This window comes from Psammomys obesus, unplaced genomic scaffold (assembly GCF_907164565.1).
Source record: "Psammomys obesus unplaced genomic scaffold, mPsaObe1.curated_primary_1811, whole genome shotgun sequence".
Classification (NCBI taxonomy): Eukaryota; Metazoa; Chordata; class Mammalia; order Rodentia; family Muridae; genus Psammomys; species Psammomys obesus.
This window is the reverse complement of record NW_026591450.1, coordinates 4164830-4190118: the sequence shown is the minus strand read 5'-3', so window position 1 is coordinate 4190118 and position 25289 is coordinate 4164830. Positions and strand designations below refer to the sequence as shown.

The window sequence follows — 25289 nt, the reverse complement described above, 5'->3', positions numbered from 1 at the left end:
TCCTTCCTTCCTTCCTTCCTTCCTTCCTTCCTTCCTTCCTTCCTTCCATCCATCTTTGTTGTTGGGTTTTTTTTTTCCTCTCCAAGACTGGGTCTGACTGTGTAGCCCTGGCTGCCCTGGAACTCACTCTACAGACCAGCCTGGTCACGATCTCAGAGTTCCTTCTGCCTCTGCCTCCTGAGTGCTAGGATCTGAGGTGTGTATCGCCATGTCTGGCTTTCGTCATGATATTAAGACAAGTAACTAAAGAGGTAAAGGACAAAGTTACTTATCCATAGAGAGTGGGGAGTCTTGGCTTTCCTCGTTCCCTCCCTCACCCTCTTTACTTTGTAGCTGGGGCTGACTTTGAACCCGCGGCAGTCTCCCTGGGTTAGTCTCTGAAGTGAAGTGAGCCGATACACCAAGATATGAAGAAAGACAACAAATGGTGGCAAGCTGGGGGACGCTTTGGACGATAAACTACTCTGTAGTAAAACATCCTGAACACTAATGGAAACAGTCTCTAGCTAGGATTTGTTGTAGCGGCCTGAAAACTCTATCCTAGAAATGCAAAACAGGTAGAAAGACAGTGGGGACCATCACATCAAGTTTGAACACCTCAAACTTAGCTGGTACCTGGCTCCTGGTGTGGCCTGTCCCCTCTGTACAGACACATCACATCTCCAGGAGAGGACGTCAGGAGCTCTGTCCCATGTTTGCTTCCTTCTGAGTTCTCAAAGCAGAGAAGGGGAGTTTGGGCCGCCTCTGCCCGGGGCTTTGCTCCTAACGAGGCAGGCAGAGGTCTGCTATACCCCAGCCCGTCATCTGCTCACCAGATCTTTGACCTCTGGGAAGAGGACGTGTGAGATCAACAGAGAAGACAAAGAAAAAGAGCTCCCTGTGGGCTAAACCCTGTAGCTCACCCCTTTAATCCCAGGACTCAGGAGGCAAAGTCGGGTAGATCTCTGCAAGTTCAAGGCCAGCCAGGGATATATAGTGGGACTATGTCTAAAAAAAAAAAAAAGGAAAAGAGAGCTCCCTGGTACCTACTGTACCCTAGACAGCATGTTATGTCTCTCTCCTTCCCTCTCTTTCCCCCACCTCTCTCACCTTCTTTGCCCTCCCCTCCCCTCTTTGTCTTTCAACAGTGTGTCTGTGTCCCAGCTGGCCTTAGATTTGGCATTATAGCCAAGGATGACCTTGAACTTCAGGTCCTCCTGTCTCCACCACCTAACTCTGGGGTCCCGGAGGCACATCCCCGCACCCAGCTGTGTGCCTTCCGCATGTCTTTCCCTCAGTCATGACCACCGTCCTGTGAAAGAGAGGGCGCGCTCTTAACGGTTAGCATGTTAAAATGAACGGCAGCCACCAACCCATGCGGTTACTGGGTAGCTCTCCACGGCTGAAAGGCCTCCTCCTGTGGCGGCTGCGCAGGGAAAGAGACACCGAAAAGAAAAACAGCTGTGAAATGTTGTCCGCAGTCCTGCAGAGCGAGCGGCCTGTTACCTGTTGCAGGCAAAACAAGACTGACTACCAGGAGGCAGAGCTTGACCCATCCATCTTTTTCTGGTCTCTGCCTCACGTGGCTACACCATTGATAGGTGGTTCCAGGTTAGATGGTTAGATGGTTAGATGGTTCCAGGTTCACGAAGCTACAGTGGGCTCATATGGATTGAATTTCTGTCTGTCCGCCTGTCTCTTTATCGTCTTTTTTTTTTTTTTTAGACAAAGTTTTATTTTGTAGATCAAGTTTGTCGTAAAGTCACAACCTTCCTGCCTCCGTTTACTGAATTCTTGGATTACAGTTGGTTTAGTAAAAATTCTTTTGCTTTTTCAAGCTTTTACAGTTTTATCATGCAGGCGTGAGTGTGTAAGTGTGTTGGAGGACAGAGGACGACGTTTAAGAATCAGAGTCTCTGGGGATGGAACTCAAGGCTTCAGGCTCTTTTCACAATGAGCTATCTTGTCACCCCACCTCACCCCACGCCACCTTCTTCTCTCAGGGTCTAGAGCTAGCCCAGGCTAGCTTCAGACTGGCTCTGTAGCTGAGGATGACTTGGAACCCCCGACACACATGCCTCAGCCTCTTGAGTGTTGGGATGACAGGTGCCCCACCATGCCCAGTTACGTGTCTGTGTGTGTGGTAAAGCAGCTATTTACGAAGCCCTTACATTGTGTTGGGTGTCATAGCTCACCCCTAGCACTGAAGGCTATGGCAGCCTCTGGCAGGACCTGTGCAACTTAGATGGAAATATTGTCCCATTTTATTTCTGAAACTTGAGTATCTGGGAGTTTCTGTATCCACGTGAGTCCTAGACAAGGACTCCTCTGTTTCTTGACTGACAAAGGTATTTGATGAATCCTCAATGTACTTCTTACAGAGACACTAGTATTTATTTAGTTACATTTTTATTATTTATTTATACTAGCTCTTGGGATTCAACCCAGGATATTAGGGGTGCGTTCTCCCCTCAAGCTACACTCTCTGCCCCTCCCCCCAGCTACACTCTCTGCCCCCCCCTCCCAGCTACACTCTCTGCCTCTGAGATGACTGTCTTGTAGGGGAAATTTTATCAAGAGGACAATGACTTGCTTCTGCAAAAATACACCTGAAACGGTGTATTTTTATTGGGTGATGTGCTCCAGCCTGCAGGCCACCTTTTCAACAGGAGCCTGGAGCTGCTTTGCAGAGAGAACTTTTTGCACCTTGTCTTCGGTTTCTACAATATTCTGTCTCTCAGCCCTCACGCTGCCACCTTCCCCCCTGGTGGATGGAGGGACAGAGGAGTGCCTTCCCTAGAGAGAGTGCTACACCAGCCCTCTCGACTTTTTACCTTGGAGGTCTGAAGAGACATGTTGGTTTCTGTTGGTACAAGTGCTGAGACTTCACTCTCAATTTCCTACTACAAGTCAGCCCTCAGTTCCCATCTGGTTGACACAGTCTACCACTGCTACGCTGCTTCCCTTAAAAAGTAAGACACAGCGTCAACAGCAGACCTCACCTATGAGGGACAACAGCACTATTTGATCATAATGTGCTGATTGATTGATTTCAGTTGAGCCCAAGGCCTGTGGAGTGCTAGGCACTCAGCCATGGAGTTACAATCTCCAGCCCCTCCCCCCTTTTCAGACATGAAATTGAGCCCAGGATGGCCTTGAACTTGCAATACCCTTGCCTCAGCCTCCCTAGTAGCTAAGATTAGATGCCTACGTACTGGTTGAGGGCTTTTAAAATGTCAACCGTATTTGGGAAATTTCTGGATTCAGTGCAGGTCATCATATGGAAAATAAAGGGAATTATACCTCGGTTCTTGAAAAGGCACCCGAGCGCAGGTCAGAGTCCCGTCCTGGGAAGGCAGCTCTTCTTTGCCTTCTTTACACCCATTACAACACGGGCAGGAGGCAGGGTGGTGTTCGAAGGGAAGGGAAGGCTAGGCCACCCCTTAGGCTTTGTTTCCTTTGAGACAGGCCAGGCTGGCTTCTGATTCCTTTCAGCTCTGAGGATGAGCCTCCCTCTCCCAACTGCTGAGTGCTGATGCTTCTGGAGCGCACTACCACAGCCTGTCTATGTGGTACAGAGCACGGAACCCAGAGCCTCCTGCATGGAAGGCAAGCACTCTGCCAACTCAGTCACTCCCCGGGTTTAATTATTTTAGCTTTTACACTTGTTGAATTTATTTATTTTGTAGTGCTAGGGCTCAAAGACAGGACCTGCACATGCTACACTCGGCCTCCCTCCAAACCTATTTTACTGTTCCTCCTCTTTCTCTCTCCCCCCTCCCTTCTTTCCTCACTCCCTCTCTTTCTTTCTTTAAGACAGTGTCTCTCTGTGTAGCTTTGGCTGTTCTGGAATTCACTTTGCAGACCAGGCTGGCTTCAAACTCAGAGATTTGCCTGCCTTTGCCTCCCAACTGGAGGGATTGCAGGCGTGCACCACCATGACAGGCTTTCCTATTCCTTAAAAAAAGCATGTATGTGTGTGTGTGTGTGTGTGTGTGTGTGTGTGTGTGTGCGCGCGCACACACACACACATGTGCAGCTATATGGATGTGGAGGTCAGAGGATAACTTTGGGAACTCCACGCTCTCCTACCACGTAGGTACTGGGAATTGAATTCAGGTCATCAAACTTGGAGGCAAAGTTCCTGTTACTGAACCATTTCTCTGGCCTTGTTTTTACTCTCTTGAGATATCTTTCTATTTGATGGTCCAGAGTCCATGAACCTGCAGCAAGCATCACCTTGGATATGACAGTCCAAAGTCCACTGCTCTGGTGGAGAGTACTCATCCTCCATCACTGGGAACAAAAAGATACTGTTTTTACAAGTGCTATTGTTGTTGTTTGAGACAGGGTCTCACTATGTAGACTAGGCTTGACTTGAACTCACAAAGCTCCACCTGCCTCTGCCTTCTGAGTACTGGGGTTGCAGGGGAGTTTTACATATCGGAATAGGATGAAGTGAGAAGGGAAAAGAAAAAGAGTTTCTGAGAATTTGCCCAGGGGAGGTTCTGCTTAGGGGTCTGAAGTGTTCATCCTTAGAGTCATGGCTACAAGCACTCACAGCCTCACTCTGACTGTATAAATGGGGCACCCGAACTCCAGCACCCCCGTAAGGAGGGAGGGAAGGGAAAGCTTGGATTATAGCTTATTTACTCATAGTTTTAAAGTCATGGGACCTTTCTTAAGCACACTTCCCTCTGGGCTTTCAGAAGAATTTTCTGTCTTCTGGTGTTTGGAATTCTTACCTGTAAAGGCTTCAACAAATGACCCTTGAGGGGATCTTATCACAGAACACACCTGTATATCCGCAGTAGTCTGTACGACCTGACAGCGCGGCTGCCTTGTCTTGTCCAGCGGGCTGCCAGCGACCAGAACACCCTGACTTGAGTCAAGCATACCATCCCAGCCCTCCTGGGAAGACACAGCAGCCTCTCGGCTGTCAGGGCCAGGTCTGGCTCAGGCTGTCCAGCCCTGACTAGTCCCGATTGCTCCTTGATAAGGCTCTTTTCCTGTCTGTTCCAATTTCAGGAGAGAAAATCCCTTTCAAGAGGGGCATTTGGGGGATTCTCATCTGGGATCCATGCCATGGAATGCTTTCTTTCCCACGCCACCGCCCCGATTTTATCTCAGGTGTTGATTCTAGTCTTTTCTCTCTTCCTACAGTTTTCCTGAGTTTGGAACTAGACATCTGATGTTCTTTTAATTTTAAAATGAAAACACACCGCGCATGCGTGTAGTCAGAGGAGCTGATGTCAGTTTTTACCTTCCGTCAGGTGGGTCCCAGAGTTTGAAATCAGCCTTAGGTGTGGAAGGAAGTGCCTGTATGTGCTGAGCTTCCCATTTCTCTCTCTGTCTCTGTCTCTCTCTCTTTCCCTGAGATTGAACCCAGGGCCTTGTGGTGCTAAGCAAAGCTCTGCCATTCCAAACTCCCCAGCCCTGAGTTTGGAACTATCAATTTAAAATTAAAGGCAATGATCGATCAAGGATAATGATAAAATATTGTAGTTAAAAAAAGTTTTTTTTTGTTTTTTTTTTTCCTGTTCAAACAGTTTTCTTCATTGCAAAAGAAAGGATTACTGTGTGTTTCTGTGTAGGTATATATTTAAATCTTTCTGAGAACATTTCACTTTAAAGTTTGCCACCAATGTGACAAAGAGCTTTCTCCCCTCTGTGCTCACACGTAGCTACAAAATGCTGAAGGAGACACAGTGTTCTAGAAAATGGAAACTACGAAAGCATATGACGAAATTCTTAGTAAGAGAAAGCAAGTGGAGCCTCTGTAGAGTTTTCTCTGATGACTTTCAAAGTCTCTTTTTCTCCTTTGGTGAGACTTGAACCTAGGGCCCCATGGACTCTAAGCAAACAATTTATCAATAATTGACACCCCTCCCCAATGTTCTTCCATAAAAAGCAGAAAAGATGAGAACCTACCTAAAATCTTAACACTAGTTTCAGAGTTCTAGGACAATTCAGAAGAGTCATTTTTAGAGAAAAGGAAAGAAGTTTCGTTTCTGACAACAGGTCTCTCCCAGGGACCTGTGTATTCCTGGCCCCAGAGAAGCTCCCAGAAGCTGCCTCGAATACATTCCATCGATGGAAAACAGCAAGTCTGGCAATTAACCCAACAGTTGACCTTTCACTGCCCAACAAGAGGCTGTCATGTGACACACACATTCCACCGAGCATGCTCCTAAGAGCCTCCCGTTCTGGATGCACCAAGAATGCATGCATTGAACACGCTACCCCCGCCCCGCACCAACAACGCAGTCCCAAACGGCCCCTGGACACAGATACTTGAACACAGCTGCGACACAGCATGCTTGTGAGCCTGCAAGCTTTCACAGCACTCAGCCAATGAGACGCCCAAGCAGCGGTGACCTCTGGTGCCTTACCCGTCTGAGAGAACTTCCTGTGACCCTGGGGAGGTAGGCAGGAGCTGCTAGACACGCTCTGGCTCTGGATGGCCAGTCTGCTGGTGCCCTCACTCTCCCCCACCTCCTCATCTTCCTCCGGGGGATGTACCTGCCTGGGGCCCTGAGAAAGAGCACTGAATCCAGCACTAGCCTCTAGCAGAGGAATGCTGTGTCCTATTGTTGTGTGTGGGTGGGGGGGGGATACTGAGCTTTCGTCAATCGGGCAACAAGATGAGGCTTCTGATTCTTTCAGAAAACGCTGTGATGGCTTCAGGTGACCAACTCTGCCCTGTTGCCGTGCAGAGTTAACTGAGCCTCCAGGCCCAGAGTGCCATTGTCCTGTGTGTCATTATGATTCGTTTTGCTATGTGTCTCTGTGTGTGGGATATGTGTATGATGAGTTCAGGTAGGCACACCTGTTTGTGTATGTGTGTATGTATGCCTATGTATGTGTGTATGTATGAGTGCATGCATGTGTGTGTGTGTGTGTGTGGCTATGTGTGTGTGTGTGTGTGTGTGTGTGTGTGTGTGCGCGCGTGTGTATGGGGTGTGTGTAAGAGACCAGAACAGAGCGTTGGCATCTTCCTCTATTGCCCCGTGCCTAATAGCCGTGAGTCAGGGCCTCTCACTGAAAGGGGAGGGCATGGCTCTGGCCAGGGTGGCCGGCCGTGGTGTGTTCTGACATGCGTGCCGTGCAGTGCTGGAGTTACAGCATTTGCAAGCCGTGCTCTGCTTTCTATGTGGGTCCCGGGCTTAGATCCAGGTCTTCATGGGGACAGAACGAGCACTCTTATCCCTGAGTACTCTCATCCCTGAGCCATCTTCCAGCCCTGGCTCTTGCACTTTGATCAGCGTGGAACAGACTGGAGAGGCTTTCTATGTTGATGTAGCCATACAGAGGCCTGAAATGTGTGCTCTCTGCTGTGCTGGGCGTGATTAATGTTACTCTCTCCCTCTGTCCTGTGGAGCATACTACCTGGTCTTTATTTTCATGGTGTGATGGTGTGTGTGCGTGTGGGGGGGGGGACCCTGCCTACACCAGGCAACACCCTGCCACCGAGCTCCATAGCAACCCCTCCATGTTATTCCCTGACTATGGTCAATGTCAAACCCTGCCTTTGGGATTTGGCATCAGAGCCCGTGGAGGCACTGAACCCACGAGGGGACTGAGCCTGGCTTTCCCCGTCTCCCGAGTGAGTTCCGAAGCTCCTCTTTCAACTTCTAGCTTTCAGACCCAGCCATCTGCATTCTTCTTCCCTTCAGGTCTCTCCTCGGCTCTGGGCAGTCCCCGCTCACCAGGCCACATTTCCCTGCAAGCTGCAAAGCTCGCCTGAAACCCACCACTCCCTTCAAGCAGCCTCCCCCGAGAGGATGAAGACAGCTCGTGGGCAAGACTAGCACACTCCCAACGAACAGGACATACCCCAGAACAAACACGAGACTCACAAAAAGCAAGTTCACACTCTGTAGGTTTGAACTATGAGGTGAGAGCATCATTTTTTTTTTTTAAATACCACTTAATCACCATCACTCCAGATAATGAGAGATGTTCATGGTTGCCGTTTGTTTTCTGTTCTTACAGGCCTTAACTATCACAGCTCTGGCTGACCAGGGGCTCGCTATGTGGCCCAAGCTGGCCTCAAACTCTTGATTCTCCTACCTCGGCCTTCTGAGCGTTGGGGTTACAGGGAAGTGATGAGTCCTGGGCATCCCTCAGTGAAATGTGCTGCTGCCCAATGAGTTTGTATTTTCTTTGTCGTATTTTATCTACTAATTGTTTTGTTTCGGAGCCAGAGAAAAAGCTCAGGGTCTTTATGTAGTAAGCAGCAGAGGGAAATCGCTACTCATTAACTAGGCGACACAAAGCTGGCCGCACAGCATCCTTTGTTTACGTTATTTTGTTTTTGTGAGACAGTCTCAGTAGCCTAGGCTGTTTTCCAACTACGCATGGACCCTCCTCGCCTCCATTTTTCATGTGCTACGATTTCCAGCGTGCACCACCATGCTGGGTCATCCCCGCATGGTGTGGCAGGTGGAGTGCCCAAACACTTGCTGTTAGGCTGGCAGGGGCCCTGAAGAGCCTCAACGATTCTTCGGGCCCATGGGTTTCACCAAGGACCAGGGCTCTGCTGCCTAAGGCCTTGCTAACGGTGGCGGCTCCCGACAGGCCTTCACATCCACCTAGGCCCTGGAGCCAGCGGCTCTTCAGGAGCTCCGGCTCTGAGGCAACCACACAAGGAAAGGCAGACACACAGGGGCTCTCCTGACGCGGTCCTGGCAGGGCCGCTAAGGCCGCTGTGGAGGCCCAGAGGCTTGTGGGATCACAGGACCAGAACGAGGGGCAAACGCAGACAAAATGGTGACAGCTGGCAAGCGGAACATGGCGTCCAACACCACGGCCACAGAAGCTTGCTAGCTATGGGCCACGCTGTGCAGCCGCGAAGCAGAACAGTACCGATTTTGTGGTTTGTAAAACAAAACGTACCTTCCACGGCAGAACTCAGTTTTATGACACCTTGAATAAAAACAGAAGATGGCAGTTATATAATGGACCCCCGTTACCTTTTTTTTTTTTTTTTCCACGTTTTCACATAACACATGTACATTTCAGGTCTGGATTTTGTTGTTGTTGGCGTTTTGGGAAATTACCGGAACAATTTCAAAAAAAGAAAGACAGCAGCTATCAGCACGTCCTGTTTTTTTTGTTTTTTTTTTGTTTTTTTTTTTTTTTTGACTCAGTCTGAGGAGCATTTTACACGTGTTGGGACAGAGTTTGTGTTGAAATAAAGAACAGGTGGTTGGAAACCCAGGCCTATCTCTCAGCCCCTTCTCTGAGCTGGCTGGGGAAGACGCTGTTTGCTCAGTCTTCAGGTTCACCTTTGGTCCTGGCAGGCGAGCAATGGGTGGGCTGCCCGGCCATGTCAAATCATGGACAGAGTGGGTGTTACCCACGACTGGACTGTTGCTCGTTTCCCCCCAAGTTTAAAGGTGAAAATGCTAAAATAAGGTGAATTAGACCTGGTCCAGAAATTAGACTTAAAACATTTTTTTTTAAAGCCAAAGCTATAAATAGTTCACGTTCTCCAATTTCTCTCTAAAATCTTGGCGTGTATGCCATGTGTGTTTGAGTTCATGTGTCCACACGTGACCAGGTTTGCACATTTGGTCAGGATGAAGCTCATGCGCTTGTCCTCTCCTTCTACCTGGAGATGGTATCTTGCTCTGTGCGCTGTTTGCCAGGCCAGCTGTCTTCTGGGGTGTTCCGGACTGTCTGCCTCCTTGCCAGGAGCCTTGGGATTACAATGCCTGCTACCGAATAAGCTTTCTCTGGATTCTCGGGATCTAAAGTCAGGTCCTCGCCTTGTACCAGAAGTGCACACTGGGTCATTATAGCACCCTATACGCTCCAATTTCCGTGCCACAGCTGTGACCTTTTACACAGTGCCCATGTGCTTATAGTATTATTTGGCTGAGGTCGCACTTACTTCTCTTTTCAACTGGAAAAATTTCTAATTTTAATGGAAACAGAAGTCTTTCCAGTACCACCAAGCCTTAGCTGGTGCCAGCCAGCTTGCACACTGCCCTCTAGGCCTGCCTGTATGTACCTGTGCTCACTGCAGATGTTTCTGGTGCATTTGATCTACAAGTGATGAAGAAGGCACACGGATAAAGCAACTTCCATACAGCAGCCGATCTTTTTCATGATGTTCTTATATTTTTCACACCACAACTGCTGCCCACCTCAAAACCATACATTGATTGTGTATGATTATATACCATATAATCGTATTTTTATGACCTTAATCCATTCCTCATGTAAATCATTTCTACTAGGTTAAAACGTTGCTTAGTTTTGAGGACTGTAAACCCTGTCACCATGAGGAGCCCCACATGGGGCTGGGAGGAAGCAGGCAGTGGCCGCAGCACAAGAAATAACTTCAAGAAGAGGAGGCGGGTAGGAATCCAGGATCTCTGTAATCTGCATTGTCCCAGCCGTGCTGGGCACCGATGGAGCACACACCATCAAGCTGGGAAGTGCAGGCCAGCGGTCAAGGGCTTGGCTGGTATTCAGGGGACCGAGGTTCAGTCCTTGGGAGCATTAAAGTATATTGTGCATCTCTGAGCTATCGCACCAGCCCTTACGTTCACTTTTAATGTGGCTCATTTAATTGTGAGTTTATATGATTTGCACTGCAACAGTGAGCTCACAGGCTTTCTGGAAAGGCCAGGACTGTAGAGCTGGCTCCTCCCAGCTGCTGCTGCGGGGAGCCAGGCTTCTGGCACCACTGACGCTGACATTCCCGCCACTCAGGTTCAGAGAAGAAAGCCTGCTAATGTTCAGACGTAGTTTTAACGTAACCGAACAGGCCAGATGTGAACAACTGAGCATTCACTGTGCTTTCGTCAGGAGACTCTCCAAACTGTCAGACTCATGAAATACCTTTACATTCAGTACGCTGGAAGCGACAGTCATTGCCATCCAGTTAGGGCAAACACTAGGTGGGTTTGCCCCTTCTGTGGTCAGACAATTAAATGAAGAGGCAAGGTCGGGTCTGAGCGTCACACACATCGCCTATTACACACACTCATCAACGATCCACCATGCTTGGAACAGTAGGGGTTTTACACAGGTTAAAAGTTAGCTTCCCCAGGGGTTGTATCCATCACAAATTTTGAAATTCTTATTCTTGTGTATACATGATGTGTGAGCCTGAGCATGTGTGTCAGGGTGTGTGGGCAGGTCGGAGGACAACTTTGTGAGTTCTGTTCTTTCCTTCCTTAAGTGGAGGCGGGTTCCTGGAGCCGAACTCCAGTCACTGGGATTGCACTGCAAGCGTCTTCCGCACTGAGTCGTCCTGCTCATCCCTCAGCCATGTTTCTTTGTGCGTGCACCTGTGGTGTCAGCAAATGTCGATCACTAAAACAATCCACACTAAATGTGTGCAGAGACACCCCCTGTGAAGCTGTGAAGAACAACTCAACCAATTCCAGTCTGGGAGCAGCCTCCGAGGGGACTGAGCTCACTGATCGAGAGAAAAAAAAGTCAAGTTAAATAACAAACAGTAGCATTAGAGAGCTTGTGCTGTACTTCCTGAGGACCAAAGTTCAAATCCCAGCACCCAAGTCAGGTGGCTCCCAGTGCCTGTGAACCCCACTCCAGGGGACAGAAGCCTGCACACCCCCTCACATATAATAAATGTGATAAAAAAAATCTTTAAAAAAAGCAAAAAAAAATTAAAACCCCACAGTAGCCCTATTTTAGAACTTCCATTATGAATATTATTTTCAAAGAAGTGTTAATGAATCATTGGCTTCAAATGGATGTTTCTTATTTTTCAGACAAGAAGTTAGACTTTTCTCTACATCAGTGTAGATCTTTCTATTGTAACCTAACGATACTGTAGTGACGATCCAAGCTCATCTACATCTTGGTAGATGGCTGATATGAACATAATATATTTGATTACACAATGACAGAAAGGGTATCTTTTTTTTTTTAAATGTTCATACTTAAAAGTCTTGGAACCTTAAGAGGTGACTCGTGTTGATGTTTTAGAGTACACATGGTGTCGCTGATCTTCGGGACACAAGCTAGACATGAGCTGCAAGCAGCCAAGGCTGACGTTGCCAAAGCACGTACGTGATGCAGACAGACACAGAGAATGGACCCTGCCACTCCCAACTGAGTTCTACAGGTTGCAGAAGGTTTTGAAAAGTAAAGGCCAAAGATAAAAAGATGAAGAGAAGATAAACCTGTTTGGCCCTGGACTAGCTATCTCAACGAGGCCTAGCTGGACGGAGCTCTGTGCAGCCCTCCTCATCGAGGTCCTACACATGGGAGCCAGCGGCCAGCCAGGTCTGCCTGCTTCCTCACTCGGCCAGTTCTGAAAGCAGCTTGCTCTTCTCTGCACACCTTCCTTCGGCTGTGTTTGCTCACTCGCTCACAGGACTAGGGGTTGAACATGTCATGTATGAGAGGGGTCTCAGCACTGAGGTTTCCAGTACTAAGACCTCGGCTCTCTTTTTACGTTGAGACAGTTTTATAAGACGACCAGGCTGGCCTTGAATTCCCTCTGTAGCTCATGCAGGTCTTGAATTTATAATCCTCCAGCCTCCGTTCTAGATCACAGGCCTCCAGGCCCATCTTCCCTTACTGCTTCCACTGATTCACTGAATGGCTCCCCTCCCCCACATTTTTTGGTGCTGAAGATTAAACCCAGGGGCTTTCATATTAAGTCCACACCCTACCATTGATATACAACCCTGATCCCCATCCCCAATGACTGATTCCACCTCTTCTAAAAGAATCCATAGGAGAGAGAATCTGCTTAAATCATACTGAAGTGTGAATGACTACAGCTCCTGCAATGGCATTTCATTGCCGGTGAAATACTGCGTCAGCTTCCAGCCTCAGCACCAGGGTCTAAGGACACATCCTACCTGATATCAAATGAGCCACCAGTAAGGACCTTTAGAGTATTTTACTTTTTCAGACAGGAACTCGAGTAGCCCCGTCTGGCCATGAACTCAGCCTGTGGCTGACGATGCCCGCTCACTTGGGATCCTCCTGCCTCTGTTTCCCGAGAGCGGGGCTTACAGGCAGGTGCCCCTCTGCCCGTCTAGTAACTGCATATTGAATGAACGGAGTGGTCATTGCCAAGTTCTGCAGTAAGGAGCCTCTCAGTTCCAGCAAGAGTATTCCCAGTATATTATTTAGCGGTGGGCAGTACTGAGGGAGACCCTCAGAGTTCATTGTGTTGATCATTGTCTGCTCGTTTCCACGAGAAGACTGGTCTTTGGGTGGAGAGAGAGTTGTCAGGGGAGACCAAAGCCTCAGTGCAGAAACCCCCTCACATGGTCTAACCCCTACGTAGTGGGAAAGATAATATGTATGTTTTCGTAGGTGTAAGGCTCTGTTACTTGTGACAGTAACAAGCTCTCAAAGGAATCTGATCGGCTGATCACTTATAGCAAGACTGTGCCCTAACTAGACGCCAAGAAATATTAGTGGATTAGTTCCATGTCCAAGTACCTCAAGAGTCCGTAGTTCTCTGCAGCACCATATCCCTGCTTCCAACTAGAGCAGGGCTCACCTGGCTACAGAAAAGACGGGCTCAAAAAGAGTGGCTGGGTCTCCTGAGGGCTGGGGTCACAGGTGTGTGTCACCACGCCTGGCTGAGGACCGTTCAGTTTTAATATCCTGCTCCTAATTAATTGCTTCCCTGCAGCTGGCAGGGCCTCTCAGAGGGTCATCACCAATTCAGACTTCTTCAGTAGTGTTTCACTGTGTTTAAGATGAAGACAAAAAAATCTTCATGCAAGATTTGGAGCCTTTCAGGATGTCGCCCCCAGCAGCATAAAAGCTATCCATTCTTTCTCTCTCATTCCACAGAGAGGCAGGGACTCTCCTGGCTCCTGAAGCTACTCAAAGCTCCCCTGAATATCAGAAGACAGAGGAAGGACACTGCCAACCCCTTGAGCAGCTTCATGAAGCCGACAGTGCCCTCTTCCTGTGTCAGGGCTTAGAAGCCCTGAGCATGCTCTGATGGAGAGGACTTGTGAAGGCTGATGAATGGGAGAGCAGAGGCTATCAGAGCTTGTTGGTGAGGGGCAGGAGAGATGGGCAAGAAGCCATCACAGGAGACAGAGAAGTTGATCTCCTGCGTGGTGGGAAGGATTTCAGCCATGAACAAATGCATCGTTTACTTGTGTTGTGGGAACCAAGCCCAGGGCTTCAGAAGTGCCAGGGAGGGGCCAGGCCCTCTCTCTGAGCTACCCTCAGCCCACAGGATTTCTAATTTCATTGCTTAAAATACCCCCTGCCTCTAAGAGCCATGTAATGAGTTCCAGGCAGGGAAAGAAGAGTTTAAAAAACAAACAAACAATCAAACCAAGGAACACTTAGGAAATAAAAAGAGCCAGGAGTTGCAATGCCAAAGCGCAAGAGCAAAGTGAAAATATGAAAAATGAGCTATTGGTCCTGTGTTTCAAGAGATGGGACATTATGTTCCTTTTTTTTTTTTTTTTTTTTTTAAATTACATCAGAAACATTTAAGCACGTGTCCTCTAGATTTCCTAAAATTGAGAAAAAGACTTTTAGGAATTCCAAAGGTTCTTCTCCCCAGCTCCATTTTAAAGAGAACTATAGATGTGTTCTGCCTAGCATGGAGATGTCTAATCCCAGTGGCAGGCCATGAAGGTGAAAGAGAAGACCAGGGCCACATCACCAAAGGGACAAAGTGACAGGGGGAGTTTGGTGTGCACAGGCACAAACTGGGCTGAGGAGATTATGAGAAATGAATAATCCAGAGTAGGAAACAAGACTTGGATGAGCAGACCCAAGAGCTGTGGAAGATGAGTCTCAGGAAGCAGGCTCTGGGTCCCTCAGTTGAGGACTCTGAAGGCCGTGAGTTTCGGAACTGCTGTGGTCTCTGATTACTATGGTGCCTCCATTTCCATGTTGAGTAGACGTGTTTGCTCCAGCTTGGATAGGCATGCCCTCCAAAGGCACTGTGTGGAAGGCCTGTCACAAGGACACTTAGCTAACCAATCAGCCACTGGTTTCAAGCCACTGGTGGGTTCATAATTGAATGGGAGCTGGTAGATGCTGTGGAAGGTGGAGTCTGGATTCAGGACACTGGATTAGGGGGTGGATCTTTGAAGGGTGTGGTGGTTTGAATGAAAATGGTCCCATAGGTTCCCGGGGAGCAGCACTATTAGGAGGCGTGGCCTCGTTGGAGAAAGTTCATCACTGGGATTGTGTTTTGAGGGTTCAGATGCTCAAGAAAGGACCAGTGTGTCTCTTTCTTCCTGCTGCCTGCAGATCTGGATGGAGGACTCTCAGATACCCCCTTCTGGGCTGCCTGCCTGCCACCATGCTTCCCACCATGAGGATGGACTAAACTTCTGAACTAAGCCCGCCCCAATTAAATGTCTTCCTTTATAAGAGTTGCTGTGGTCATGGTGTCTCTTCACAGCGATAGCACACTGGCTAAGAAGACAAGGGGTATATCTTCTCTCCAGCTTCTTCCTCTGTCTGTCTGTTTCCACGGCTGCTGTGAGGTGAGCTTTCGGTGACACTCTGCCTTACCACCGCCCTATAGCAATGGAGCCGGATGACCAATGACAGACACCTCTGTAACCATGAACCAAACTGAGTCCTCCTCTCAACTATCTTGTGCAGTGATGGAATGCTAACTAACAGTGCTCAATGGATTTTTCTCCTCCCACGTCACCAATCTCTGTTTGGTATATGTGGGTCATAAAACTTCAGCTCAGACATTTTTATAGAGAGAGAAATTACCCTAGGCAACTGCCTCGGAGGGATGCTCCTGGCACTTCAACCTCACTTGGCTGGCAGAGATTTAGGTCCTCATTTGAATCTCAAACCTGGGCTTGGGATGGAAGTTATCAGATCCTTGAGGGTACAGATCACTTTGCAGAAGATGCGATTGCGGCTGCCTTCCCACAGGAAAATGGCGTCCTCTTGGTCATTCCTCTTGGTAGACGTGGGCTCCGTGACTGCTTTGACCGATAGAATAGGGAGAACGTGACCACTGATATTTGGGCTTGGACCTTAGGACATCCTGTCATGAACACTCTCTCTGAGGGTCCTGAGCTTGACATGTTAGAGGTCTAGAAAGCACAATGTGCCCCTTACAGCCTCAGTGAGCACTGGTAGGTGAGCCTATCCTCCAGCCATCCAGACCAAGGAGCCAGGCACATGAGTGATAGCTCCACGATCCCCTGGTGGAGGCAGGGCCGCTGAGGTGGTTAGCCTTAGTCTCAGCCTGACGGGGCTGTGTCAACAGATGCATGTTTGGTCCAGTGCTATTTTGGGTGAATATTCGAGGGCTTTCCTGGATACTAATGGTCTGAATCAGTGACTGGGTAGATGGCCCACTCTAATGTGGGTGAGTCAAAAGGCCAGCATAGGACTAAAGGTGGACACAGGGCTAAAGGATGACTTCCTCCCCTCTCTCTGCCGGGACACTGGTCTTCTGCCTTCACATCGTTGATCACCTGCTCACGAGGCCTCGGATTCACAATAGAACTATACCCCCACATCTGCCGTTGGCTGCAGAGCCGGGACCTCCCCGTCTCCCTCATCAGTGGGTCATCTCTGAAGAAACTTAGTATTCCAGCTTCACCGCTGAGCCCTGCCTAAACCCCTCTCACAAAACTGTTTTTGACAGCAGTTTCCAATCTCTGTGATAAAATACTGGAGAAGAGCCAAGTTAAAAGGTGGAAGGGGTTCTTTAGCTCACGGCTGCAGTTCCCAGTTGCTCTGCTATCTTGCTGTGGGGCTGTGGCAGCATGCTGTGTCATGGTGGGCGACACAGTGGAGGAGGACTGCCGAAAAAGCAGCCGAAAAACAAGCGGGGTGGAGGGAGGGAATGAGAGACTGAGACAGACACAACAAAAGGCACTGGGGGGGGGGGGGGGGGTCCCGAGATCTCTCTCCTTCAGGACCATGCTTCACAACTTTCTAAAGTTCTGCTGCGTCCTAGGAGAGCCACAGGCTGACGGCTAAGGCTTCACACGTGAAACTCTGGGTTGGGGGGGGGGGCATGTCTTATCCAAATTACAATGTAGAATCTGATAAAACTGGTTGTATACGAGCTGCTATGCACTGCAGGATGATAAGCCTCACAACAACAGCTCAGCAAGAATCCAACTAGACCTCTGACCCTTGTCTCACCTCCTACTCTTCCCACACTCTGGCCATGCCACCCTTCCCTGTTCCCGAATGCTAGCTAGCTGTGGCTTTCTCCCACCCTTCATCGGTCCGCGGCCTGCTTAGCGTGTGAGGTTTTTTTTCCTCTAGGAGTTTTCCCCTTAAGCCTCGCCCTTCGCTTGCTTCCTTGTGGCGACTCTCCTATCAGCACGGAGTTCTTTTCCCTTAGAGCAATCATCTTTGATGATTTGATTCATGTCGGTCCTCACCTCTATAAATCCCATGAGAACAGAGAGCGAGACTCCCTTTGATCACTGGAATTCCTGGCTTCAGCACAGTGGCTGGACAGAGCAAGCTCTGGATAAATATTTGTGAAGCAGATGAATGAAATATTTGATGCCGCTGATAAGGACCCGTTCCTCGCCACAGCCTTAATCACTCCCCACTATTCTTCTTGCTCATGTGCTGTGCAAACCTGGATTCGCAGCCACAGGAACTGGGCAAGACTGTGACTTATTAACCTCTTGGCTGTGGTCTCTGAGGACAGCTGAGCACCCCCGAAGACTATAAGCCCAGGAAAAAGAGCCATGAACAGCTCCCGGAGATGTGTGGGTTCGGGATTGCAAGAATCGGGGTGGGGCAATTTGTGCCCTTTCCCATTTGTGGTTTAAGAGGAAATGAGGTGGGGCTGGGGCTTTCTTGAGAGTCCTGGGAACTCAGAGGCCTTCTTGGGAGCCCTCAAAAGTTAGTGGCGTTCAGACCGTTTGAAGCACTTCTCGGTGGAAGTTGTGGACTGTTTCTTGCTGGGTCGGGAGCTGTTGGGCACGCTTTATCTACAGTAGAAGGAAGCTGCTGTCTTGGTCAGGCAAAGTGGCCACCTCCCACAGTAACTGCTCCACTGCAGCTTCTTGATCCTCCATGTGGAAAATAGCAGCTCTGCTGCAAAATGGCTCCCAGTGTTTTCCCAAATCCCTTAGTCACCCTTGTTCCCATTAGTGAAATAAATGCAAGTCTCTGCTGATGTCCTTATAACTTCCATTTTATAAGTGAAAAGTTCCTTCCTTTACACCTCTCACCCCCGTATTTCACACACACACACACACACGCACGCACGCACGCACGCACAAACTATGTAGGCCACGGAATCCAGTGCCTTGACACAGAAACACAGCTCTCAGCTCAAAGGGAATGAGAGTTCATACTGGAGCCAGGTAAGAGTGACCATGGTCCAGGGCTACCCTGAAGACCTCCTTCCAACGTGTTAGTAGCTTGATGAACACAGAACAAAGAAACTCATAAATCAGGACACTTAAAAAATAGGTTGGTGAGGATATTAGGTATGACTGCCAAGGGGAATAACTCAGCCTTCAGACATACATGCTACTTGACGGCATTCTTAGCCCCCAGGTTGGTGGAAGCTAGCAGGCTGTTGTTAGTACATTCCAAAGGATTTACCTGAATAGTCGTGAGAGTTAGGTCAAACACCAGTGGGCAATGAATGACTGCTAAGGGGCTAAAGATAGCCCAAGGGAATTGGGCTCTAGATTCCAACTTTCCACAATCCCAAGTTCTGATGAAGCTTTGTAGGGAAGCCCTTCTTCCTTCCCTTCTTCCCTCCCTTCCTCTCTCCTTCCCTCTATTTCTTTCTTCCTTTTTCTTTTGGAAAGACAGGGTTTCACTAAGTAGTACCGTCTCTCGCAGGCACGGGCACACCAGGCTAGCCTTGTGGAAGCTTTAACACGGTGAGTTTACTTATTTACTTCTTTTTCCCCGGGCACTCAGTTCAGTACGCCGGCTCTCCTCCTTTGAGCCACACTCGCTAACTGGTCCCGTGGACCCATGGCGTAAATCTCTAGTTGGAGGTAGGAAGAGTCTCACCCACCCAAGTAAGTCTTGATCTTTTAACGTCAAGCCGCCGAGAGTGAAGACGTCCTCCGGTGCCTCATTTTCTAACAGTCACGTGTTCCGAGATGGTGCCCACTGTCACCTCTGATCCGTCCCCCCCCCGGGGGGGGGTGCACAATGCTGTATTTGTCCCTTTGAATGTGTAACGTTTGAAAGCCTAGGGACGGGCCGCAGATGTAGGCACACCTTTGATCTTTCATCCTTGCCGGTTAAGGGAGGGCAGACACCAGGTGGCTGCGAACCGGAAACGGCCTGAACCGCTGCCTGGGCTCACTAGGCCGCACAGGGCAGCAGGGGCTGGCTCTAGGCAGAGGGGCTGGCTCCAGGCAGCACCCGGAACGATAGGGCTGGGGCTGGCTGATGTTGTGGATGTTCTGGTTTATGATATGTAAACAATTCCAAGTGTGTGGGAGTTTAGTTGTTACACACCTGTTAAGTGTGTTGTGCGCAGGTGGGTCTTTGCTGGGTGGAATTAGTTGAATTCTGAGGATGAAGGCGCAGCTGCTTGCGGGGGCGACCGCTTGCTGCTGGCTTGTCCTGCTGCTGCCTTTGCTGTTTGCTGGTCACCCGGACATCTGGATTTCCCGAGAACTGATACTGGAATTGTCCCCAAAGAATCCTACAACCCTACCCAGCAGGAAGTAGCAGAGAGAATCCTGCCCTCCCCCGTGTTGGGGGTGGGTGTGGGGGAGGTTGGAAGGGAGGTAGAAGCATTTAAGAACTCTAAATAAAGTACGTTTGTTAAAAAAATCAAGGACAACAGACTGGGGCTGGCTGGGGCGCCAAGAGCACCCACTTCCTAGGCAAGAGGCCAGGAAAGGCCGGCAAAGTCAGCAAACGCTGCAGAGAAGACGGCAGCTGGGCACCAACGCCGACTGGCTGTTTCAGGGACTCCAGGGCGCTTCTAGAAAGGGTATTTGGCGCGCTCTCTTTCTTCACGGAACTTCTTAAAGATTCCACCTTGGCACCAAGATGCCACGGACGCGCAGGTTCCCAAGTCTTCGGCGGGACTCGATTGCCCCCTGGCGGCCGTGTGCCGACATTACGTCACTGCCCGCGCGGCCGGAGCCGGTCAGTCACGCCCGGGGACGGCGCAGCTCCCAGCTCTCCCCACACCGGGGCAGGTCTGGCAGCGCAGGACTGGAACCCAGTTTTAAGCCCCAAGGCAGACCTGGGAGGGGACTTCGGAACGAAAGTCCTTCCTTCTCCACTCTGAGCCGGGTCTTCTGAGATGCTCCAGAGGCTCTGGAAAGAAGAATCAGGCAGATTTGCACCTGCCGGTTGGTTTTAGCATCGCTGGCCGCGTGGTTGCTGCGCTCCGCCTGCTCAGAAGTGGCCCGGGCTGGAAAACTTTCCTGACGCCTGCGCAGCAACTGCCACGTGACAGGCGATGGATGCCCCTCTGCTGTGAGGCTTCCCCATCTGTACGGAAAGGCAAGGGCATGGAATATCCCAGATCAGAGTTTGCGGCTGGTGTGGAAAAAAAAAAAAAGTGTCCAGTAAAAGAAAAAAAAAAAGGCCGCATATTGTCCACACGTAAGAACTCTAAAAGCATCAGCTGCTTGGCCCAACAACACAGCAGCCCGACCCCAGGCAGGTTCTTGGGTGGGGCAGAGGGTTGTGTTCACCTGTGGGAGCACGCGTGCGCAGGGCTGTGGCCTGCAGGTTTCGCAAGCAGGCTAGGCTCGTTGTCCAGCGAGCCTCTGACTCCCATCTTGGTATCAGGGATGACAAATGCCCAGATATTTACACGGGTTCTGGGGATCAAATCTGAGGCAAGCATCTTACTGACAGAATCTTCTCCCCAGTCAGTATTTATTTTTATTTTTGTTTCATTTTGTTTTTCGAGATAGGGGTCTCTGGGTGTATCCCTGGCTGTCCTGGAACTTGTCGGCAGTCGAGGCTGGCCTTGAACTCACAGAGATAGTCCTGCCCAGGGCTTCTTCTGAGAACTGAGACTGAAGACATACGTTGTTTGTTTGTTTGCTTCCTTAGGGGAATATTTAGAATAACGTAAAAGTGGAAAATATCTAGTTGCAATGGCTGGAACTCCATGAAGCTGTTGAGACTTGGCCTTGAAGCATCCTAAGAGAATGGTTTCCGGGAGATCCCCGGCTCGGATGACAGGCATTTGTCACTGTGCCCTCTCTGCTCATTTGTTATCTGTTTATTTGATTAAACATCTTCAAGGCAGAAGGCTGGCACAGTATAGGCGCACAGTATAGGTTGCCAAGGGCTTGGGTTTTTAGAGTCAAACTGAATCAACAGACACCGGTGTTGACTGTTATTCATGGGACCTTGAGACAATCACTTATTCTTTTTGTGTCTTTTTCCTCAGCTGTCAAGGTGAGGCTGATACTAGTGGTATATGCAGCCTGGGGCCTTTTACAGGCTTTGTGCTTTGTAGGCGTTGGCTAATGGAGGTTTTACCAGCAGAGGTTAAATTGGGTTGGGGTTGTAGCTGAGCGCTAGGGTTCTTTCCCGCTATGTGCAAAGCCCTGGGTTCCGTCTCCAGCAAAGAAAAAACAAAACAAACCCACAAATCCTGAACTGTTGAGGGGTGAGGCTCAAATCCATTCTATAAGGAACTGTTAAATCCTCAGTTGAGGATGAGCTCCACATTTGTGCTGAGGTAAATGCACACACACACACACACACACACACACACACACACACAAACACACTCTGGAATAACAACATTCCCAACGGTGGAGAGATGGCCCAGCTTGTGACATTTCTCCAGTGCTGGTGGCATCCCTGAGACTGGTCTAGGGATAAACCTGGAACACACTTCTTTGAAGCAGATCACTACTGCCCTCTGGGTGTGCACTGGCCCGGGAGACTCCGCTTTTCTCCCACTCCAGGTCACAGCGCCATCCCAGGGCTGGGCTTCTAAGAACAGGATAAAGGGTCTTCTCTATCTGGCCCCCGTGAAGGACTACAGAGTACAGGGTTTATGCCACTGTGACAATAGCACAATCGAGAACCAGAGACATCTGACCACAGATTTTTTTTTCTTGAACCCCTTCCCCCCCAGAATTAACTAGTGAAGACGCATCATTATCTTCAGAGAGAAGTCAGCTACACACCTCAACGGTTGCTACAAATTACTATCTCTCCCATCTGTTTTCCTAAGTATCCATTTATCTTTTTAAATTTTTTTGGTGTTTTTGTTATGTTTTGTTTGACAGGGTCTTACTATTTAGTTCCTTCCTTTCTTTCTTCCTTCCTCCCTCCCTCCTTCTTTCCCTCCCTCCCTCCTTCCTTCCAAAAGTTTTAAGTTGTGTGCACCAGTGTGCACATGGATGCCAGTGCTTGCAGAGGCCAGAAGAGGGCACTGGATGTCCTAGAGCCAGAGTTGTAGGCAGTTGCAAGCCACCTGAGGGTACTGGGAACCAAGTTCTCATCTTCTGGAGGAGCAGCCTGTGCTCTGAACCATGGAGCCTTCTTTCTAGCCCCATTTATCTTGCTGTACGTAACTTTTGTTTCCGTAGGTCCTCCCTTTCACTGATCTTCTGAAGATGGTTTCAAAGTCCCAAGTTGTAAGCTTTTTCTCAGACACAATTTTCTGTAAACTCCCACAAGCATATGAATAAAGCCCCTCCCCCTTTTAGTGCTCATCTTTCTTGTGTAAGTGTAATTTGAAGCTCCTCAAGCACTAAATTAAGAGAAAAGAGGAAAAGCTTTTCTTTTGTGTCTTTGGCCAAATATGAAACTCCAGTGTGCTAACTTTCAGTCCTTGTTTGGCACTTTGAGTCAGCATATTCTTTTTAAGAAGCCGTCACAAACTCGTTGGTTAGAATCCTCCAGTAATGACTAATATTCAGAGAGAGTATTATCAGCCCTCTCTGTCGTGTTGGAGATCAAAGTCTTGAGCATGCCAGGCAGACATTCTACCACTGAGCCACCATACCTCAGCCATTGTGTTGCATGTCTACACAAAGGCTGACCATCAACAGCGTCAGATAACTAACTATTAAATAAAGATAAAGACTCACTGAATTGTGTAATTCCAGTTCTAAAGGTAACATAGGCTAGTTTAGCTATTTCTAAATATTGTTCTTTTGAAAATACGCACTAATTATACTCAGTCATGGATTCTGTCTTAATTCCTGTTCTGTTGCTAAGAAGAGACACTATAATCAAGGCAACCGTTATTGAGGGTATTTAACCGGGGGCTGGCTTACAGTTTCAGAGGTTTACTTCATTATCATAGCTGGGAGCATGGCAGCGTGCAGGCAGGTGCTAGAGCAGTGGCTGAGAGCTACATCCTGACCCATAAGCAGAGAGAGCGAGAGAGAGAGAGAGAGAGAGAGAAAGAGAGATTGGGCATGGCCTGGGCATTCGAAACCTCAGAGCCCACCGTGCCTCAGTGACACATTTCCTCCAACAAGGCCACGCCTCCTAATCCTTCTAATCCTTTCAAATATCACCACTCCCTAGTGGTTAAGCATTCAGCTATATGAGCCCGTGGGGGCCATTCTTGTTCAAACCACTATCTAGTCTGGTTTGATATTTTCATATATGTATAGATTATATTTTGGTCGTTTCTACTCTCCCTTCTTTTACCCCCTCCACTCTTACTCATGCCTTTTCTCTTCCCATCTAGTTTCCCTTCTCCATTTATCTATCTATCTATCTATCTATCTATCTATCTATCTATCTATCTATTTTTACATTAGGGTTGCTTACAGGAATGTGGGCAATAGTCACCAGATGACTGCACTGAAGAAGGAAGATGGTCTCTTGGGGATCTAGAGAGATGGCTCAGTGGTTAAGAGCACTTGCTGCTCTTGCAGAGGGCTCAGGTTTGGTTCCCAGCACCCACATGGCAGCTCACAGCTATAGAATTCTAGTTCCAGAGGATCTGATGTCTTCTTCTGACCTCTGTGGGCATTGAGCACATATATGGCCAACATTCATACACACAATAAATAAATTTTAAAAAGAAAGAAAGAAAGATGTCTTCCTCCTCTAGCAACCATCAGCTGCTGGGAAGATCTCAAAAAGAAATGATCTCCTGAACTCATCCCCACCGATAACTTTTTATTTATTTATTTATCTATTTATCTATTTATCTATTTATCTATTTATTTATTTATTTATGTATTTATGTATTTATTTATTTATTTGTTGCAGCTTTGAAATTTTGCCTCTGTGCTGATGGAAAAATATATACCACTTAAAAAAAAAGGCTAAAATTTTATAGCTAGACTAAGATGGCTAAAGGGAGACCATTTAAACATCTTCGGCAGGGTTGCTGTGTGTTTGTGACACGCACGGGCCACCCTCAGATTTACACAAAGATGGATGAAGTTGCTGACTAGAGATGAATGGTGCCGATAACCGCCAAGATGGATGCAAAATTATGGATTTGTAGGAGCCTAGAGGAGGAGAACCGGGCCTTCTCATAAAACACCCAGTGACGCACATGGATCACAAACTGACATGGCCAACAGAGCACACTGCGGCCTCTGCAGAATCCTGATGCCAACCTGACTCCTGAGACCTCTGACCCCACCTTCGTGTATGTGCAGAACCACCACCCTGCAGAGATAACTACTTGGAGTTTTGTTTTGTTTTTGTTTTTTTTTTTTCCTCTCATTCGGCAAAGAATTTGCAGGAATGACAATTGTCATCTCTGAAGTAAACCGAAGATGAAGGGCAGGCTTTCTTTACAAACCCAATCTAGCACACCATTGTGGGTGCTTTGTGAGAAATTTCTAAGCAATTCGGTTTCTGAACCTTAAAGATTGTTTTCATTTTGTTTTATGTGCCTGGGTGTTAAGTCTGCGGGCATGTCTATGAATCATGTGTGTGCCAGGTGCCCAAGGGTGCCAGAACAGGATCCCTTGAGAATGGTGCTACAGATTGGGAGCTGCCATGTGGGTGCTGGGAACTGAACTCAGATATTCAAGTGCTGAGCTTTTTTTTCCAGTTCCTCAGAGTCATTTAAATCTTATCACCTATAGACGTTAAGTCACAGTTTTGATTATACACGATTATACAAACTGTACCCTGAAACTGATATTTGACAGCTGTCATGCAAGCAGAATATACTTGTTTCCGTCATAACCGACAGATATTGACTTTTCCGTATCGAAGTGCCCTGACCACAGTTTAACAAGAACACCTGCGCGCCTTGATCTCAGTCATGTAATAGCCAGCCCCATTCTTCGCAATAGATCTGTGGGTCAGCTGACCAGATAGACGTTGGGTGTCCTGAACTGGGATTACGTCTAGTTCTGTCTCTGACCCCTTTCAACCCCCCCACCCCCCAGGCTCTTATTCCTCTCAGGCAACCTCCATGTTCA

The 25289-nt window shown here is 48.5% G+C and overlaps 1 protein-coding gene across 13 annotated transcripts in view; it reads right to left on the bottom strand.

Moving 5' to 3' along the window:
- The window catches only part of Dlgap1 (DLG associated protein 1), a 501333-nt gene that overhangs the window by 86539 nt on the left and 389505 nt on the right, over positions 1 to 25289 (bottom strand). For 5 of the 13 annotated variants that reach the window (XM_055610168.1, XM_055610171.1, XM_055610172.1 and 2 more), the window contains one exon: positions 8878 to 8907. The exons of the other annotated variants lie outside the window; for them this stretch is intronic. In XM_055610168.1, coding sequence (XP_055466143.1) covers positions 8878 to 8907 — 30 coding nt within the window. The remainder of the gene's footprint in view (positions 1 to 8877; positions 8908 to 25289) is intronic. 13 annotated transcript variants of the gene reach the window in all.